The 21,191-nt window shown below is 47.3% G+C and overlaps 1 protein-coding gene across 1 annotated transcript; it reads left to right on the forward strand.

The window, feature by feature from the left end:
* Positions 1-1,088: 1,088 nt before the first annotated feature.
* On the forward strand, positions 1,089-2,030 carry LOC118005455 (olfactory receptor 24). The gene has a single exon (XM_034997392.1). The coding sequence runs from the start codon at positions 1,089-1,091 to the stop codon at positions 2,028-2,030; it is 942 nt and encodes a 313-aa protein (XP_034853283.1).
* Positions 2,031-21,191: the final 19,161 nt, after the last annotated feature.

The raw sequence follows: 21,191 nt of genomic DNA on the forward strand, positions 1-21,191 counted from the left end.
TACTGGAAGGCTGTGCTATTAAATGCGTATTAGTAGCTGTTTTTTTTTTTTTTCTTTTTCTGGTGAATTTTCCTTTTATTATGATATAATGACTTTCCTTATCCCTTTTAATGCCTTTGCCTTAAGTATGTCTTGCCTGATATCAACGAGCTGTCCGTTTTCCTGCTTGCTTCAGCAGCACATATCCTAAAATAAGCAGTTCATCTTAATTTTGGTCAGTATTTCTTGATATACCTTTATTATTTCCTGATGGTCAAACTTTCTACATCATTACAGTTTAGGCGTAACTTTTGTACACATGAGATGACAGAATTTTGTTCCTTCGTCCAATCTAAATGTCTCTGTTTTTAAAGATCAGTTAAAGACATTTAAACATTTTTGTAATTACCCATATATTTTGTGATTTTTGTCTGCTTCTTTATATTTCCTTTCCTGACTTATACTGGTTCGACCAAAATCTCTTTAGTTCTGTTACAACCCTACTATAATTTACAAGTTATAAATTCTATATCCATTATTTTAGTGGTTACACCTAAACTTAAACCTTGTAGTAGAAAGTCCAAAATACTCAACATTTCTATTCTCCTGCAACTCAATGCAAGAACCTTTCAACACTTATTCTAATTCCTCTTCTTGTAGTACATATAATTGTTCCCTAGTATCTTAATCCATCTTGTTTATGTGGAATTATTATATTATTTTAAAACTCAGCATCTTGTTAATTTTTTCTACATATAAACAAGTTATTTGTCTGTTCATTGCTTCCTGTATATTGCTTATCTTTAATTCAATTTGTTTTATCCTGAAGGAAATCCCTTAGTTTTTTTTCCAGTAAGTTTTCATGCATGATAAACTCTCTCAATATTTTCCGGAAATGAGAATACTCATGGGAGGGTCCTACTACCAAACCTTGACGTATGAGTTGCTGTAAACACTTCATCAATAGTTCAAGATGTAACCTGTATATAAACAGGTGTTATACTTAGTCCGGATGGGAAATTGGTTGTAATCTCATCTGATTTTCCAGAATCATCTCTGTAGCATTCCTGTAATGTCACCCTTTCAATACTTCCAGAGGAATCATACCCATGGAACCAAGGAACCAAACCAGTGCATCTGAATTCATCCTCCTGGGACTTTCAGAAAATCCAGAGCAGGAGACCCTCCTCTTTGCTCTGTTTCTCTGCATGTATGTGGTCACAGTAGTGGGGAACCTGCTCATCATCCTGGCCATCAGCTCAGATTCACACCTCCACACCCCCATGTACTTCTTCCTGGCTAATCTCTCGTTGGTTGATTTCTGTCTAGCCACCAACACTGTCCCCAAGATGTTGGTGAACATCCAAATCAAGAGCAAGTCAATCTCTTATCCCTGCTGCCTGACCCAGATGTATTTTTTCCATTTCTTTGGCATTATGGACAGTGTTTTAATTGCTGTGATGGCTTATGACAGGTTTGTGGCTATATGTCACCCCTTACACTACACCACCATCATGAGCCCACGCCTCTGTGGCCTGCTGGCTGGTGGCCCATGGGTGTTTTCCTACTTTATTTCTCTCACTCATATCCTCTTGATGGTGCGCCTGGTTTTCTGTGGGAACAATAAGATTCCTCACTACTTCTGTGACCTCACTCCTCTTCTCAGGCTTTCTTGCAATGACGCCTCTGTGAACAAGATCTTCGTGCTCATCGTGGCTGGGATGGTGATAGCCACGCCTTTCATCTGCATCCTGGCCTCCTATGCTCGCATCATTGTGGCCATCATGAAGGTCCCCTCTGCAGGGGGCAGGAAGAAAGCCTTTTCCACCTGCAGCTCCCATCTGTCTGTGGTTGCTCTCTTCTATGGGAACACGATTGGGGTCTATTTGTGTCCTTCCTCTGTGCGCACAGCTGTGAAGGAGAAAGCCTCTGCTGTGATGTACACTGTGGTCACCCCCATGCTGAACCCCTTTATCTATAGTCTGAGGAACAGAGATCTGAAGGGGGCCCTGAGGAAGCTTGTCAACAGAAAAATTACTTCATCTTCCTGACCATGAGGACACCTGGAAACTTCCAGGAAGTAAGATCTCAACATCTAAGGTCATGGGCAAAAGAATGGAGTTGCATGGTTTTAGAGAGTAGCCACTTTGGATTTTGAGTTGCAGAAGTTTAAAAGGGAATCTCAAGATGGCCCTGTTACTATTTTCTCAATTACTGAGACCAGTAGGAGTCCTTTTGGGTATGTCCGATGCTGTCTTCCCAGAAAGATCAGTCTAGCCCTATTAGATTGGATTTATCCTGGTTGAAAATCTGGTTAGCTCTCAACAAATTTTTATGGAGTTTATATTCCGGGCTTGCTGTAAGCTCTAGCCATGGAGTGGTGAGCAAGAGACACAAGGTCCCTATTGTGTAGAGTTTATAGTGGAATGTGGGAGAAGATACTAATTGTAATGGAATGAAATATGCACATGAGGGCAAGGGTAGGATAGAGTAATAACACCCTACAGAATCTGGAAGGGGGAATCAGGGAAGGTTTCCTGGGAGAGATGATCCTAAACCTCAAAGGATAAGATGATGTTTTTCAGACAAATATGAGGGAAAGAATATCAGAAAAAGAAGAAAAAAACCCAGTATGTGAAAAGGTCAGAGAGCAAGAGAAAATGAGAGAAGGATGCATTTGTGAAGTGAAAAATCCAGTTATGGTGAATGCCTTGGGGAATGCCAGGTCAAGAAGGACTTTGGGACCAACTCAAGAGTTTGGCTTTTTCCTGAGAACCAGAGAGTTCTTTCACTTCTAGGGACCAAAGTCAGGGAGCATATAGGTAAGTCATGTCCCCCCTTCTACCCTCATTCCTATTCTGTCTTCTGGGGGAGCAGGATGGCATGTACTAGATAAAATTTGTACAAGGCACAGGGGAGAAAGAAATTGAGACCATGCACTAAGAAAATAAGGAAATAAGGAAAAATAAGAAAAACCGTTTGACTTGGTATAAGTCTTTGTAGCCAAAGAGAAAAATACCAATCAGTTGAATCTTGAATGTTTAAGCCAGAAGGAAGCTGAGGCATGTCTCAGCCGCCATATATGCGTGTGGATTGCATGAGTAGTAACACTGCTCACAACAGAAATGAGAGATATTTGTTGCAGGTTTTCCTAGGGTCTCCTCACCATGTTCCATTACACGGTCTCATTCCCTCATTCTCTAGCCCCTATGAAAGCAATGTATTGTGGAGTCATTCTAATGTTCATACGGAGATTCACAATCCAAATGGAACGAGCAGTGAGTTTGGGCTCTATTTCCGGGCTGAATGAACAGTGAACGGGGCCAGAATTTTTCAAATGGTGCTAAGGAGCGGACATCATCTTAAACAGAATGGCTTTGAATAATTTGTACTTCTAGTTTGCTTATGTTACTTTCCTTCCAAGAGAATTAAATGAGACTTTCTCAGTTGAACAAACAGACCTCTGCACTTGGCCCTGTTGTAGGCTGGAAAGAGGATGCTTTCTGGGGATACTCTGGTGAATAAAACCCAGAACTTAAGAATAGTGGAGTTTGCTGTAGGGAACCCATCATCTGGTCAGGGCTTTTTCAGAACAACCAAAAATCAGCTGATAGCTGAACCACACCTCTTTCTCCTAGTAGGTCCTCCTGCCATATGCACGCGAGTAGTTACAGTGATAGTTGGGAGAGGGGATGCAATGTGATGCCTGGCGCCAATAAAATTCTCTTAAGATTCTGTCAGCCAAACTATCTCTGTCTTGTTTTGTGTTTAAAAAAGTTAAGGCCTCATCTCCAGGAGAGATTTGTCCTGGTAGCCCTTACAGTATCAACTTCCAACATTTGCTGACATCGGTATATGTTTAATTAATTAATTCAACAAATATTTACCAAGTTTCCTTTATGCCAGCTAATATTCTAAGCACTGGCAATGGAACAGTAAGCAAGAGAGAAAAAAAAATAAATAAAAAGCCCTTTCCTATGACTAAAAGGTTTAGTACCAAGGAGTTTTTTGGGGAGTGGAACTGTTCTGTATCCTGATATCAGAGCAATGACTTTGAAGGTACTAAAAAATTTAAATGCTCTGTCTCCCCAGATCCCACAAATCTATACATGTGATAAAATTCCAAGGACTGTACACCAGAAAAAAAAGTTAATCTTACTGATATTAATTTTTTCAAAAATAAAATTAAACACTAGATAATAAAGCAACCATTCCCATTTCAGCAGGGAAAACGATAAACAAAGAAATAATCACTATGTTAGATAATTACCAATGGTAAGAAGGACTTCAAAGGTATAATGGAGAATATGTGACAGAGACAGATGGAGGGAGGTATTTTAATTGGGCATTTCTGAGAGCAACTGGTCTCTGGTAAGATGACTTCTGAGCTGAGACCTGAATCAGGCCAAGAAAGGAGTATTTCTAGGAAGGAGGTGGGAACGGAATGTCAGAAGAAGGGAACTGGACATGCAAAGTCAGGAACAAGTCAGTAGTTAAGTGTTAAGGAGTTGTCCATGTTTTTAAAATATATTTAGATTAGTGTAAACAATTTAGATTTGCAGGAACAAAATCCTGCAAACGTTATAAGCCCAACATAGAACTTGGCTTAAAACAACCAACAGTTATCATTTCATGGTTTCTGTGGGTCAGGAAACTGGGAGAGGCTTCGCTCTGTGACTTGGCTCAGAGTCTCTGATAGGGCGGCAGTCACAAGTCTGGGGGCACTGTGTTCGGGCCCTATCCTGACTGGAGCAGGGGTCTGGTTCCACCCTCCCTCTGAGCAGATCTCAGTTCTTCACTGATCAAAGACAGCAGTTCCTGGACATATGGGTCTCTTCATAGTGGAGTGGAAGAGAGAGAGGGACAAAGACAGAGAGAGAGACAGAAAGGGGGAGAGAGACAGAGGCAGAGAGAGACAGAGGAGAGAGAGACAGAGAGAAAGAGAGAGAGAGACACACACACACACAGAGAGACAGAGACAGAGAGAGAGGGGGAGAGAGATAGAGACACACAGAGAGAGACTGAGAGAGAGAGGGGGAGAGATATAAAGACACACAGAGAGAGAGGGAGGGAGAGATAGAGATAGAGACACACAGAGAGAGACACAGAGAGAGAGGGAGAGAGAGAGACACAGAGAGAGACAGAGACAGAGAGGGGAGAGACAGAGAGGGAGGGAGAGACAGAGACAGAAGAAAAGAGAGAGATAAAGACACAGAGAGAGATAGAAAGAGACAGAGAGAGGATAGAGACAGAGAGGGAGGGAGAGAGAGAGACAGAGAAGGGGAGAGAGACAGAGAAAGAGAGAGGGAGAGACAGATATAGAGACACAGAGAGAGGGACAGAAGGAGAGAGAGAGAAAGAGAGAGAGGGACAAAGAGAGACACACAGAGAGAGACAGAGAAAGAGAGAGGGAGAGAGACAGAGACACAGAGACAGAGGGACAGAGAGAGACAGAGACAGAGGGACAGAGACAGAGAGAGAGGAGAGAGATGGAGAGAGAAAGACAGAAGGAGAGAAGAGGAGGGAGGGAGACAGAGAGACAGAAGGAGAGAGACAGGGAGAAGCTGAGAAGGACACCAATATCCTCCCAGCAGCTGCCTTTTCAGGCGACTGACCCACAGTTCACGGGATGTTGGTCGCGGTGCCCTGGTTTGGACGCTCTGAACTCATGCAGTTCCAGCTTACGACACACGGGGGCAGCAGAGACACCCAGGCGGGTGCCTGGTTCTCTCCGCTGCGCCTGGAACAGAACTTTACAGGGAGCCCCCCTCCACCTCAGCCCCGTCACCACAGGGCAGCCACGGACCTGCCGCTTCCCCAGGGCACCCCAAGTCGGGGCACATTAGGAGAGTGGCCTTACGTGTTCCAAATCCCCTGTCCATCCCACCCCAGGACTCCCTGAACCTGCGCTCTTTCCCCACCCCACCCAGGACTGGGGCTGTCTGGGGTCCAAATGGGGAGGGTCCACGGGGCCCTTGTTCTTTCCGAGGTCGGGAGAGAGAGACAGAGGTGGCGGGGGAGAGGTTGGGGAAGGTACCGCAATCGTGATTAGAAATGAAACAACAGCATCAGTGTATGGACTCTCAAGTCCAGAGGCGACCTTGGGGCGGGTGGGGTGTAGTGTCCACTTCACGTGAGCGGCGGCACCAACAGGATTCGGAGAAGGTCAAGGGGAAGGTGGAGAGACAATATTGCGAGAGTAGCTGGATGTTTAGGACCCTCAGCATTCCCTTTACAGATATTCACTGGATGCCTATGACTTTCCTGACAAGTCTCAGGCCCGGGGAGACAATGGACTCAGTGGACGGCCAATCTCTGCCCTTCAGGAGCGAACAATCGAGCGTCAGAGTCCATGAATATAATCAAGAAGTACATCAAGGAAGATGTGAGGTCACGTTGTTTTGAAGAACAGAATATGGATAAGGGTAGAGGGGTATGTGATAGTTTTCTCTTTCACAGCTTTATTGAGATATAATTCATAGAGCATGCATTCCCCCATTTAAACTATACAATTAAAAAATATACAATTTAGCGGTTTTCAGTATGTTCACAGAGCTGTGCAGCCATCACCACAATCACTTTTAAAACATTTTCATTACCCCAAAAAAGAAATCCCATACTTAATGGCAGTCTTCCTACCCCATTTCACCCCTACTCCTTAGCCCCCGGCCCTAAACATCCGCTAATCTATTTTCTGTTTCTATAGCTTTGCTGATTCTGGACATTTTGCATAAATGGAATGGAGAGTATGTGACCGGCTCCTTTCGCTGAGCATAGTTTTCAAGGTTTATCCATGGTGGAGCATAAATCAATACCTCATCCGTTATATAGCCAAATCATATTCCCTCATATATTGGCTATATGTGCAGAAATACCACATTTTGTTTATCCTTTCATCAGTTGATGGGCATTTGGGTTTTTTCCACATTGTTTCCACTTTTTGGCTGTTATGAATAATGCTGGTACGAGCGTTCGTATACAAGTTCTGTATGGACAGGGTTGTAGGGTGTTTTTATTATTTTTGTATTGAGGCATAATTGACTTAGAGCATCATGTTAGTTTCAGGTGTCCTACATGATACAATATTTGTATGTATTGCAAAATGATCACCACAAGAAGTCTAGTTCACATCTGTCACCATACCTGGTTGCAAAACTTTTTTTCTTGCCATAAGAACTTTTAAGATTGGGGCGCCTGGGTGGCTCAGTCAGTTAAGCATCTGCCTTCGGCTCTGGTCATGATCTCCCGGTCCTGGGATCAAGGTCTGCGTCTGGACTTCCTGCTCAGCGGGGAGTCTGCTTCTCTCTTTCTCTCTGCCCCTCCCCTTTGCTCATGTTCTCTCTCTCTCTCTCTCTCTTTCAAGAACTTTTAAGATCTACTCTCTTAGCAACTCTTCGCAATACACAAATGCAGTGTCATGAACTGTCACCATGCTGTACAAGGATTGTAGTTTTAAACTAAGTAGTTAGGGAAGGCCTCACTGAGAAGGTGGCATTTGATCAGTCATTGGAAAGGTGAAGGAGGGAACCATTGGGACGGGCACAGGGACAGCCAGCTCCCAGGCCTTGAGCTGAGAGCAGGCTTGCATGTTCAAGGAATCACTGAGAATAAAGATTGGACCATGTTAACAGCATTAAATAATGAGCAGCTTTCTTATCATTGTGCGGCTGTTGGAGCAATTCCCAGAGACGACAAAGAGCTTGCAGGAAGCGTGAAGAGCTCCTCAGTAAGGTGGGGGGGAGCCGAGGGGTGCAGAACAATGAAAGCAGGGGAGGTGAGTCGTAGCAATGGGAGCGTAAGCAGAGGTATTACCCGGGTCAGTGAGGTGTTACCCTGGGGTTGGAGCCAAGGAGGCAGGGGTGGTGTCCCCAGTGAAAGCAGACAGACCTGGGCTTTAGAAAGTGAATCTGGTACTGCAGTGGCTTGGAGCTCCCCGAGGGGAGTTGGAATCGGCCCAGCCTCCCCACCCTCCGACAAATCCTGAGCTGGGAAGGCCAGCTTCCCCGTGGATGCCAAGGCCCCGGCCCAGCAGAATGCAGGTCTCAGGTGTCATTAACACCTGAGTTGTTGAAGGAGTTGAATGAGATCACATTTCCCTGGGAAAGCCTGATGTCTTTCAGGGAAGGATCCCACAGTCTGTCCTGCTGATTTCTGTCCCCAGTGCCCCCACAAAGCTAAAGAACAATCACTCTTCACTGCGGACAGGCTTTCTCTCTCTGCTTTGGGGTCAGGGAAGGGGCTGAGGCTTCCTCAAAGTCTGAGGATAGGTTGGAACTCTCAAGAGAGAGTCAGGTTTCAGCAAACCTACGGAATGCCCTCCAGGGAGTACCGGAAAGGTGGGGGAAAGGAAAGGAGCTTTTCCTTTAAAGATTTTATTTGTTTATTTTTGAGAGAGAGAGAGAGAGCACAAGCAGGGGAGGGGCAGGCAGAGGGAGAAGCAAGCACCCCTCTGAGCAAGGAGATTGATGCAATGCAGGGCTCCACCCCAGCATCCTGGGATCATGACCTGAGCCGAGGGCAGGTGCTTAACTGCATCCAGGCGCCTGGAGTTTTTCCTTTAGAACAGAGTGGGGTTCCTAGGACACAATTTGCAGGATTCCAGCTGAGATGATGAACAATAAGATGTGCAGCCCCTTCCCTAGGCTTTAGGAAGGAAAGGCAATAGGAATTCCTCCTGAGAAGGAAGACATCTTAAAGCAGCCGCCTATACCCTATTTGGGCGGGGGCTCCCCCAACCCTACTGAGAATCAGACTGGGGCCAGAACCCCCCTCCCTGGAGAAATGCACATCCATAGACACTGGTGACATTTCAGTGGCTCAGAGAAGACCCTGGGGTTTGGCCCCTGGACTAAAATCCCAGAACTGCCCCTTGCTAGCTGGGTCACCTTGGGCAGAGCCCTTACCCCGCTATGCTTCAGTTTTCTCTCCGAGCCATGCGGAAATAGTGATAATCTTTTCTGCCTCACTGGAGTATCGGATGATTAGACACAATAAGGCATGTGGAGGGTTTAGGGCAGCATGTAGCTAAGGGGAAGTACTCAGCTCTCATTATTATTACTGATGAACCCCATCTCTCAGTTTTCTAGGGCTACATGGAGCTGCTTCTGTCCTTAGGGCCTAGAGAAGGATGCACAAGTTTGGGGAGGGCAATTCAGAAAATCAGCTTCAAGGCCGATTTCCACGGAGGCCAGTGGTAAATCCAATAGGTGCTGCTTTCACTGCCCAGAAGCAAGAAGTTAGGGACACCAGGTGGCTGAGGCTTAAGGGCAGCAGGGAGGGTGTGATCTGTGGGCTTTGGGGATGAGGGTGGGGGGTGATGAGGGAGCTGTTTTGGGACCCCCTTCGTCAAAAGCCTTGGGAGCCCTGAAGCCTCCAGCAAACACCATGCGTTAATGAATAAAATTGGCAAAGATTAATTGGTGATGTCTGCCTGGGCCTGAGCGAATGAAGAGTGTGGTGCATGTGCCTGGGCATCTGCCTTCCCCGTCGTGGGCCTCCTTCATTCCTTTATGGAATACCCGTGAGGTCCCAGAGAATGTGCCAGAGATGAACGAGGCCCTGGCTGGAGCTGTGGCCACGGCCCAGCCTGAATGTGGGGGGTGGAGGAGACAGTGAAGGCTTTCTGGAAGCTTATCCCATTAGCCAGGTGAGAGGGTGAAGGGTGGGTACGCCAAAAGAGCATCCCAGGTGGAGCTGCATGCGGGGGCGGGCGGGGGTGGGGGGGCAGAAATGACAATTGCATTGTCTGGGAAATTGGTCAAAATACCAATGGGGTCGACAAGGCAGGTGACTTAGAAATTTCTAAATACATTGATTAGCCTGAAGGACATAGCTGTTTGTTGGTTTTGCTCTCTCCAAAGCATGAACTTCATGAAGACAGGGACGCTGTCTGTCTTGTTTCCTTCCGAACACCGACATGGATAGCTGGACCTCGGCCGGGTGGGCTGGTAAAGGTTTCACACCCCGTCCTTGGGAGGTGGGGGAGGGCATCCCGATCTGTAGGGTTTGCCAGTTCGGTTGATTTAAATATTTCCGTCCCTGGCTGATTTCCTCGACCATGGTGACACCACTCACCCATGGCCTTGGGAAGAGATGTGCCTCATCACAGAAGCCTCCCCTTAGAGGTACAGTAGACAACATCAGGGTCTTATAATGGCAAAACATAGGGAGTGATGAGTTTTGAGTCTTTATACTTCTGTTTTTGTTTTTTTTTTAAGATTTTATTTATTTATTTATTTGAGAGAGAGAATGAGATAGAGAGAGCATGAGGGGAGGAGGGTCAGAGGGAGAAGCAGACTCCCTGCTGAGCAGGGAGCCCGATGCGGGACTCGATCCCGGGACTCCAGGATCATGACCCGAGCCGAAGGCAGTCGCCCAACCAACTGAGCCACCCAGGCGCCCTATACTTCTGTTTTTAATATATTTAATCATATGTTTATATAACTTATTTTTTAATGATGCTTATGTTTAAAAACTCACTCGCAAACTCCTGACAAGTTGATAATCGCTCTCGTAAGCAGGGACGAGCTGTCTCCAGAACACCAGTGACCTAGCTCCTAGTAGGCGTCTGATCAATGTTTGTTAAGTGCGTGAATTAATTTACCAAAGTAGCACATGCTTGCTGCAAAGCATCCAGACAATAGTGAAGTGTGTTTGGGAAGAAGTGAAAGCCTTCCCTTCATTGTGTACTGAGGTGACCATGATACTTGCTTGTGGATCTTTCTGGGCGTTTTCTATACACACACTTACACATAAAGGTCGATGTGGACGATGTTTGTTTTGTTTCTGTTTCAGTGGGTCTTATCAAACATGTGGTTCTCCTCTCCCTCTTTTTTTTTTTAAGATTTTATTTATTTATTTGAGAGAGAGAGAGGAAGAGAGAGTGAGCGGGAGGGAGAGGGAGAGAGCATCTGAGCAGACTGTGCTGAGTGCAGAACCCAAGGCCGGGGCTCGATCCCATGACCGTGAGCTCATGACCTGAGCTGAAACCAAGAGTCCCATGCTTAATCGACGGAGCCAACCAGGTGCCCCTCCTCTCCCTCTTTTTAATTCTATTTTTATTATTTTTATGTTTAAATTTTTATTATTTATTCAACAATGCACCCTGGAAATTATGCCTGTTGGCCCACCATGATCTACCTCTCTTCGTAATGGCTGCTTCCTGAGCCTTCCACTGGATGGACTGGAGCTCTACTGTCTAGCTGCATGTGGCCACTAGGCTCAGAACGGAATTTATTATTTTGTTAATTTTAACTTAAGTTTGAAAACTGAGACTCAATTCAGGGATTGGAAAACATCTGAGTACATTTGGAAACAATGTATGTATAAGAATCTACTTTTTTACCTGTAAATTTCATGAGGCTTAGATGCAAGTCTAGTAATTCTGTTGAAAATTTAGCATATGAACTGAGATGTATGTGTAAAATACACACTGCATTTTGAAGATGTTGATATGAGAAAAGAATGTAAAATATCTTAATAATTTATGTTGATTTTATGTTGAAACTGTTTTTCACCATGTTGAGTTCAACAAAATACACTATTAAAATTAATTTTATCTGGGGACGCCTGGGTGGCTCAGTGAGTGAAGCGTCTGCCTTCGGCTCAGGTGATGATCCCAGGGTCCTGCTCTCTCTCTCTCTCTCTCTTTGGCAAATAAATAAATAAAATCCTTAAAAAAATTAAAGAAAAGAAAGAATTAAAAAAAATAAATACAATTAATTTTATGTTTCTTTTTACTTTTCAAGATGTGGCTGCTGTACCCATGAGAGACCAATAACACCCGCTCCTTCAGTTGTGACAACCAGAAATGTCTCCAGACATTTCCAGATGTTTCCAGACATTAGCAAAAATCACGCTCACGCACACACTCACACCACTGAGAACCATTGCTCTAGGCTAAGTAGGGCACCTTACCTCATCGAGCTCTTGACTTCTGTGGCAGGAATGATCTTTACCTTGCAGATAGGAAATCGAGGCTCAGAGGGGTCAAGTGCCTTGCCCAAGGTCACACAGCAGGATAGAAACCCAGGCCTTCCTGCCCAAGTCCCTGGCCCTGGGCACCGCATCCCACTGTGCTTTCCCTAGAGCAGCAGACCCCAAGTTCTCTGGGCACCCGGCCCGGCCCTCCGAGGCAGGAGCATTCACTGGCCACACGCCTTTGAGCTCTGAGCCTCCGTTTCCTTATGTGGAAAATGAGCTTGCAGTAAGCCCGGCCTTCCCTTGGTGTGATGAGAATCAAACTGTATTCCTAGGAATAAGGGCAGGAAGGGCAGGGTTCAGGGTTCTCTCCTGCTTGTATTTATTAAAACACACTCACAGAGCAGGCCTACTATGTACCAGGCAGTCCTAACCGTTTTACCTAGCTTCCCCACGAGGCGGTATCTTTCTTACCCTTACTGGCAGGTGATGAGGCAGAGGCTCAGAGAGGTTGAGTAACTCACCCAAGGTCACACAGGTAGCAAGGAGCCAAGTCAAGACTTGAACTCTGGCATCAGCTCTAGAACCTATATTCTTTTTTTTTTTTTTTAAAGATTTTATTTATTTATTTGACACAGAGAGAGAGAGACAACGAGAGAGGGAACACAAGCAGGGGGAGTGGGAGAGGGAGAAGCAGGCTTCCCGTGGAGCAGGGAGCCCGATGCGGGGCTCGATCCCAGGACCCCAGGATCATGACCTGAGCAGAAGGCAGACACTTAACCAACTGAGCCACCCAGGTGCCCCTAGAATCTATACTCTTAACCACTGGGCTTCCTTGGGGGGCCTATGTGTGCGGCAAATATATCAGAATCTGGGAACACGGACCCAGACCTGGGAAATCCATTCTCTTTTAGCCTGAGGCTGGGGTACTGGCTCCGTTGGACCCAGACCCATTTACATCCTGAGATGCTGAGCAGTGTCAGGCCCCCTCCCCCATCCTCCAGGGCATTTCCCTGGTCACATGGGAGGAGACAATGAAGCTGAAGCTTAAGGACAATGGGGCTTCTCAGTTACTAAGGCCACTTCTGGGCAGGGCTCCTGCATTCCGCAGGGTGAGAGAGGGAGCTACCACTTCCTGGTGAGCTCGAGGGAGCTGGAGGACCCGGGAGCCGAAACTTCTGCTCAGATCTTCTGGGCTCTGGGTCTGGTTTGGCTAAAAAACTTACCCATGTTAAGGGACACTGGTTGCCCCTCCTCCAGGGGGCTGCATTTGAAAAGAGGAACCTGATGGGCAATTTGTAACCCAAAGGACTCAAGTGCCTCCTCTGGGTGGCCCTCCTTGATCGCCCCACTCATGTCAACTCCATTTTTACTGAATATTTTCATCCATCTATATCCATCCATCCATCCATCCATCCACCCATCCATGTATTTATTCACTCAGCAAGCACATTCTATATTGCTAGGTGCTGAGATGAATAGTATGACAGAGCTCCATCCCTCAGATCTTGCTCCCACACCACCATTTCTGTGTGTATCTCCCTCTGACTCCATGTTCTGCAGCCACACTGGCCTCAGGCACATTCCCACCACAGGGCCTTTGCACACGCTGATCCCAGCAATGCTTTCCCCCAGGCATTTCGTGCATTTTGCATCTTTGTCATCTGTACATATCACATCCTCAGCTGCCATCCCTGAGCACCCTGTCTAAAGTGTCCCCTCTGCAGCCCTCCTGCTTTGATTTATCACTGTTTCCTCCCCATTTTACTCCCTTAATAGTTATTGATATCTGAAATGATCTTGCTGATATTTTTTTTTAAAGATTTTGTTTATTTGGGAGAGAATGAGAGGGAACACAAGTGGGGAGGAGGGGCAGAGGGAAAGAGAGGAGACCCCCCCGCTGAACACAGAGCCCAATGCGGGGCTTGATCCCAGGACCCTGGGGTCATGACCTGAGCCGAAGGCAGATGCCTAACCGACTGAGCCCCCAGGCGCCCCAGATCTTGCTGATATTTATTTGCTTGCTTGGGATCTACCTCTCTATGAGGCGGGGGTGTCTGTCTGTTTTGTTCATTGGTTGCTGTGTCCTTTGTACGTAAAACAATGCCTATCACATAGTTGGCACTCAATAAATGTGTTGCCTGGATGAATGGATGGATGGATGGATGGATGGAGCTCATAGGCTTTCAACAGAGCAGCTGTGAGAACACATCAGTGCAGAAACTGAGCTCAGCTGATCGGAGAGGGAAGTCACAGTGGGGTACTGACATAAGGGACAGGATGAGCAGTTTCCTCAGTCGGTCAAGGGGTTATCATAGGGTCTTATGGGACGAGCAGCTGTTTGCTAAATGGGTGGAGGGAACAGCATGCCAGATGGAAGGAATAGCAAGATCAGCAGACGGGGCTTAGGGGAATGCAAGAGGTTCAGAAGCGCAGGAACAAAGTGTGCGTGGGGAGGGACAGAGAGACACGTGGGGTGACCCAATCATGTGGAGGCCAGCAGTGCGGGCCATGAAAGAATTCACCAGAGGCAGAACAACAGAGATAGTTTATTGAATACACCGCAAGGGCACAGCGGGCAGGACAGCCAAGGAGAGACTGTCTGCCAGGAGGCAGTGGTGCGGGGCTGTAGTTAAGGGGGGGGAGTGAGGAGGTAGGGGGGACACGTGGAATTTTCTGTTTTTGGTACCTGTGCTCAGTTATAAGTAGCTCATTGGTCAGCTAGGGCTTGAGGATACTTTGAGGTGGGTCGCCTGATGGCCTATTTGTATTCAGCCCAGTGGTCACTCTGGGCCCTGCTATCTTAAGCAGGTTTCCACTGCTCAAGCCTGTTGCCTACAGCAGCCTCTATAAGACAGAGAAGATATTAATGCAGGGAGGTGGGCACGGGGCCGGCGGACACCACCCCTTGCAGACGGGACCAGGCACCTAATAAGCAGGGCCTAGTGCAAAAGGCAAACAGAGGCTCTGCGTTCAAAAATGATGAAGAATTAGAGACAAGGACAGCAGAGCATCTAACCATGCCACCCCTGCGTGCACGGTCTGATTTGCCGACTAAAGAACTGGACCGTTTTCGGGGGTCATGAGAAACCCCTGAAGGTTTTCAAGTTGGGACCAGATGCAAGGCTGGGTGGGGATGGCTGCAGGAGAAGCACAGGGTTACCACTCGCCCCCGCCATCCTGGAGTCCTCTTCCTCCCCTCCGCTCTCCTCATCCATCACCTTCCAAGGCACCCCCTGCCCCACCCACCTGGCGTCTGTCCCTTCCCTCTGTCCCCACCGCTAGGACTCAAGTGACACTTTCCTGACTTATGCCTCACTGGCCCCTTCACTGCCCGGATTTCTTTTTCCAGACCTTCCTTAACAAGACCATGATGGGCTTTTTCTAGAATCCCAACCCGTTCCCTGCTGCTGCTCTGTTTAAAACTCCCCAGCACCTGTCCCGAGACTTTGGAACAAAGAGCAAGTCTCCTGCCCTGTGTTCTGGCCCTTCCCGATCGGCCTCCAGGTGGGAATTCTGCAGAGCCCGGCCGTCAAGAGACTCCGGGGCCAGATCCCCATGCTGTTCCAGCCCTGCCCCTTGCTGGCAGTGCTAGCCGGGGCAAGCTCCCTGGGCCTCAGTTTGCCTCCTCCGAAAAATGGGGATAACTCTGGCTAATCCAGCGGGGTCCTGGGACCAGCAGGATTGACACCACCCAGGAGCCTGTCAGACATGCAGATTCTGAAACCCACTGAATCAAGATCCCCAGGTGACTCGTGCCTATAAAATTTGAGATGTGCAAACAGCACGTTCTTTTTTTGTTTTGTTTTTAAGATTTTATTTATTTGATAGAGAGACACAGCGAGAGAGGGAACACAAGCAGGGGGAGTGGGAGAGGGAGAAGCAGGCTTCCGGTGGAGCAGGGAGCCTGATGTGGGGCTCGATCCCAGGACCCCGGGATCATGACCTAGCCGAAGGTAGACGCTTAACAACTGAGCCACCCAGGTGCCCCCAAACAGCACGTTCTGGTGAGAGTTCTGGTAACGGGGGCTTTGCTCTGGGCCTGGCGCACGGCCAACACTCAGTAAATAATTTTGAATACATAATCACCGCCTTTCCGTCCACACTGATAACAGGGGACCTATCACATTTGTGAGCATGTATTTCTGAACAGTTAATCTCAGTGTTTAGGAAATACTTCTCCGTGATGCTGATTATAAAGGTAGGAGTTACTCCACAAGCTTTAGAGCTTCACGGCAGCCCGAGGAGGGGGCTACCACTATTATCCCCGTTTTATCAGTGAGGAGGCTGAGGTTTAACAAGGTCGAGCTGCCTGAGATAACGACCCCCCACCCCTGGCTCTGTTCAGGCAGTGAAGGATGGCACAGGACTATGATGAAGTTTATGTTCTCTGACGCCAACCAGGCTGCATTCAAATCGACTGTGTGACTTTGGCAAGTTCGCTCAACCTCTCTGTTCTTTTTTTTTTATATATAATATATATATTTTTAAAGATTTTATTTATTTATTTGAGAGAGAGAATGAGATAGAGAGATCATGAGGGTCAGAGGGAGAAGCAGACTCCCTGCTGAGCAGGGAGCCTGATGTGGGACTCGATCCCGGGACTCCAGGATCATGACCTGAGCCGAAGGCAGTCGCTTAACCAACTGAGCCACCCAGGCGCCCCAACCTCTCTGTTCTTAAAACGGGTCCTGGGTGACACAGGTTTGGGAAGCGCTAGATTTAATGGGTTTGTTTACTTCTGAGAGCTGACTCATTCTTCAGGCCTGGGGCCCAGGATACCTTTAGGGGCTCACAAAAGTGTTTTCATCTTTTAAAATCAGGAGGGGAAGAAAGAAGGGGGGAAATCGGAGGGGGAGACGAACCATGAGAGACGATGGACTCTGAGAAACAAACTGAGGGTCCTAGAGGGGAGGGGGGTGGGAGGATGGGTTAGCCTGGTGGTGGGTATTGAGGAGGGCACGTTCTGCATGGAGCACTGGGTGTTATGCACAAACAATGAATCAGGAAACACTACATCAAAAACTAATGATGTATTGTATGGTGATTAACGTAACATAACACAAAAAAAAAAAACCAGAAAAAATAAAATAAAATCAGAAGGGAAAAAAAAACCTACTTCACTGTGAATTTCATTTACCCTTATACCAAAGCGGTTGAAAGATATAATTTAAAAAATTTTTGTTACTGGACGGGGGACCTCAAAAGTGCAGAAGTACCTGTGTCCCCGCAAGTCACGATTGTAGCTCTGGGTCTGGCGATGGGTCCGGACATACTGCCTGCTGACCCCCACAGCTGAGCCTGTCGGCTCCCCCTGCCCCCCTTGCCCTTGGGTCCCTGTCTTCCTGGGAACCAGACAGGTCGAACCAAGGGCCCAGGGAGCCAATCGGGCCCTGGGAACAGAAGAAGGGGCCCTTCCCAGCCCCACCCAGCCTCAGAGGGATTAGGCCGAATGGGCACATTTAATACTTGCCAGATCTCAGCCACCTGGCCGCTGGGCCCTGGGGAGGGGATTCTGGTCATGCCTGTGGGCTTGGCTCGGGGGCTACACCAAGGGCAAGGAGTGGCCCCCATGCTTTCCTGATGCCTTGAATGGCTGGCCCATGGCAGGGCCCCCCTGGAGGCCAGCATTGGCTCCTGGTGCTTCTGGCGCTCGGATACCTGCTGCCCACAGGTAAGGGCCTCTCCGGGTCCCGATCCTCTGGGAAAGAGGGGACATGGGTGCGCAAGGGCCGTGGGCTCATTCTCAGATGGCGGTCAGGACCAATGACACTGACCTCCCCCTTCCTGCCTGGTCTCCACCCAACCACCTCCTCTTTCATGTTTCCAAACACCTCACCAAGAGACCACGCTCCCTCCCTTTCTCCCCCTTACTCTCCTGCTCTGCACCTCTCATTACATTCCACCATTATTTATTTACTTGTTTGTCTATCTCCCCCTCGAGCCTCTGAGCCCCATGAGGGCAGTGACGCTGTTTTGTTCACCGATGTGTCTCTAGTGCCTGGGATAGTGCCCGGCACATAGTAGGCCCTCCATAAATATTTATCTTGTAACCTGGGACAGTCTGGCTGGAGGTGGGAAGCACAGTGGCCGACGGCTTGAGTTTGGGGGTTGAACCCACCTTCACCGGCTGGGATGCCTGAAGCTGCTTGACTTTGCCTTTCTGGGCCTCGGTTTTCCCATCTGTAAAATGAACGCCATAGTGATAACAGTTTGTAGGGCATGTTGGGAGGGCTCGATGGGGTCATGGAGATAATGCCTGGCGTGATGAAAGGTCAGTGAGCGGTGGCCTTGCCGTTGTGAAGGGGGGAGGGCGTGAGTGGGTGACATGGGGGCACGATTGGGACCCTCTCTGCGCAGCGCCCAGAGGAGACCGAATTTTCCACACAGGCTTGAGGGGAAATGGCAAGTCGGATTTTGGATCACACAGGGACCTCAGTGATACTGCTTGGCTGATGAGCCCATTTTATAGTCACTCAGTGATTTGTTGAGTCCATGCTTCGCACCCCTCAGGCTCCGAGGACACGGCAGATGATCACAGGAAGGGCAGGAGGGAAAACGGAAGCCGGGTAAGAGAGACAAGGGCTTTGGAAGTTGTGGGAGTTTCCTGGGGCTGCCATAGCAAAGGACGGCAGCTTAAACAACAGAAATGTACTGTCTCACCATCCTGGTGGCCAGGAGTCTGAGGTCAAGGTGTTGGTGGGGCTGGTTCCTTCTTAGCGGCTCAGAGGGGGCGATCTGTTCCTGGGCCGTCTCCAAGCTTCTTTCTGGTGGTGTGCTGGCAATCCTCGGTGTTCCCTGGCTTCTGGAAGTCTCCCTCCAGCCTCTGCCTTCAGCTTTAACGGTGTTCTGTGTGTGCCTGTCTGTGTCCAGATTTCTCCTTTTCATAAGGACGCAATCATATTGGATTAGAGGCCCACCCTGCTCCAGGGTGACATCATCATAATTTAAGCCGTAACATCGACGGCAACCCTATTTTCAAATAAGGTCACATTCAGGGCGCCTGGGTGGCTCAGTCGGTTAAGCGTCTGCCTTCAGCTCAGGTCACTATCCCAGGGTCCTGGGATCTGGCCCCCACATTGGGTTCCTTGTTCAGCAGGGAGTCTGCTTCTCCCTCTCCCTCTACCTGCCGCTCCCCCTGCTTGTTCTCTCTCTCTCTCAAATAAATAAATAAAATCTTTTTTTTAAAGATTTTATTTATTTATTTGACAGAGAAAGACACAGCGAGAGAGGGAACACAAACGGGGAGTGGGAGAGGGAGAAGCAGACTCCCCGCCGAGCAGGGAGCCCGATGCGGGACTCGATCCCTGGACTCCAGGATCATGACCTGAGCCGAAGGCAGTCGCTTAACCAACTGAGCCACCCAGGCGCCCAAATAAATAAAATCTTAAAAAAAAAGTCTCTCTCTCTCTCTGCCCTTCCCCACCTCTCTCTCTCTTTCTCTCTCTCTCAAAAAAAAAAAAAAGTTTAAGTAAGGTCACATTCTGAGAGATACTAGGGGTTAGGACTTCAACATATGAATTTGGCGGGGGAGACAATGGAAGCCGTGACCCAGGTGTTGGGGAGATAAAGGCAGCTGAAGTATGCTGAGGTGTGGTGTGGGCAGGAGCCTTCCCCAAGAAGGTGGGGCTTCTGGTGAGCTCTAGAAGAAGGCTCAGCCTGCAGAGTCTCTCATTGGCCTGGCCTGAGGCAGGGGATGGGGGTCCCAGCCTGAGAGGGTGAGGTTTCAGTCAAAGGATACCTGAGCAAGGTTGGACTCTGCCCACCCCTCACCCCCAGGACCCACATTTGCAGAGAGAGAAGTGAGAGAAAGAAGGACCATTTACTCCAGTGGTTCTTGGACTTGAGGGCACGGTAGCCCCTACAGAGCTTATGAAAACAGTTTCTGGGACAGTAGGTCTGGAGTGGGATGACGTGGCTTACAAAGAATTAGCCCCTCTACTTCACACCCATTCAGATGACTACTATAAAAATAAATACATAAATTTTTAAAAACCCCAAATGACAAGTGTTCCTGAGGAGAAACTGGAACCCTTATGCACTGCTGGCGGGAACGTAATAATGTAGCCACTATGGAAAATGGGATGGAGGTTTCTCAAAAAATTAAAACTAGAATTACCATATGATCCTGCAATTCTGCTTCTGGGCACATATCCACACAAGAGTGTTGAAAGCAGGGCCATGAGCAGATACTTGTCTACCATGTTCATAGCAACATTATTCATAATAGCCAGAAGGTAGAAGGAACCAAATGTCCATCAATGAGATGAATGGATGTATATAAGATGTATACACATAGAATCGAATATTATTCAGCCTTAAAAAGGTGGGGAATCTTTTGTAGTATATCTTAACTCTGGGGATTGTGATACCTCTAGCTTTGTTCGTTTTCAAGATTGCTTTGGCTATTGGGGGTCTTCTGTGGTTCCATACAAATTTTATAATTGTTCTAGTTCTATGAAAAATACTGTTGGTATTTTGATAGGAATCAGAATTGAATCTGTATTGCTTTGGGTAGTATGGAAATTTTAACAATATTTTTTCTCCCAATCTTTCATTTGTGTCTTCAGTTTCTTTCATCAGTATTTCATCATTTTCAGAGTACAGGTCTTTCACCTTCTTGGTTGAGTTTACTCCAAGATATTTTATTTTTTGGGGTGCGACTGTAATGGGATTGTTTTCTTAATTTCTCTTTCATTACTTCATTATTAGTGTATAGAAATGCAACAGATTTTATATGTTGATTTTGTATCCTGCGACTTTACTGAATTCATTTACCAGTTCTAGTAGTTTTTTGGTGGATTCTTTAGAGCTTTCTATATACAGTGTCATGTCATCTGCAAATAATGAGAGTTTTGTTTCTTCCTTACCGATTTGGATGTCTTGTATTTCTTTTTTTCTTGTCTGATTGCTGTGGCTAGGACTTCCAGTAGTATGTTGAATAACAGTGGTAAGAATGGACATCCTTGTCTTGTTCCTGATCTTAGAGGAAAAGCTCTCTGTCTTTCACCACTGAGTATATGATGTTAGCTGTGGGCTTTTCATTTATGGCCTTTATTACATTGGGGTATGTCCCTTCTAAACCTACCTTGTTGAGGATTTTTATCATGAATGGATGTTGCACTTTGTCAAATGCCTTTTCTGCATCTATTGAGATGATCAAATGGTTTTTATCTTTTCTCTTGTTAATGTGATGTGTCATATCGATTGATTTGCATATATTGAACCACCTTGCATCCCTGAAATAAATCTCATTTGATCATGGTGAATAATTTTTTTCATATATTGTTGGA

Source organism: Mirounga leonina, unplaced genomic scaffold, assembly GCF_011800145.1.
Source record: "Mirounga leonina isolate KUSES-001 unplaced genomic scaffold, KU_Mleo_1.0 Mir_94, whole genome shotgun sequence".
Classification (NCBI taxonomy): domain Eukaryota; kingdom Metazoa; phylum Chordata; class Mammalia; order Carnivora; family Phocidae; genus Mirounga; species Mirounga leonina.

Excerpts from the sequence above, each read along its gene's own strand:
- LOC118005455 (XM_034997392.1), top strand. The coding sequence starts at position 1,089 with ATGGAACCAAGGAACCAAACCAGTGCATCTGAATTCATCCTCCTGGGA.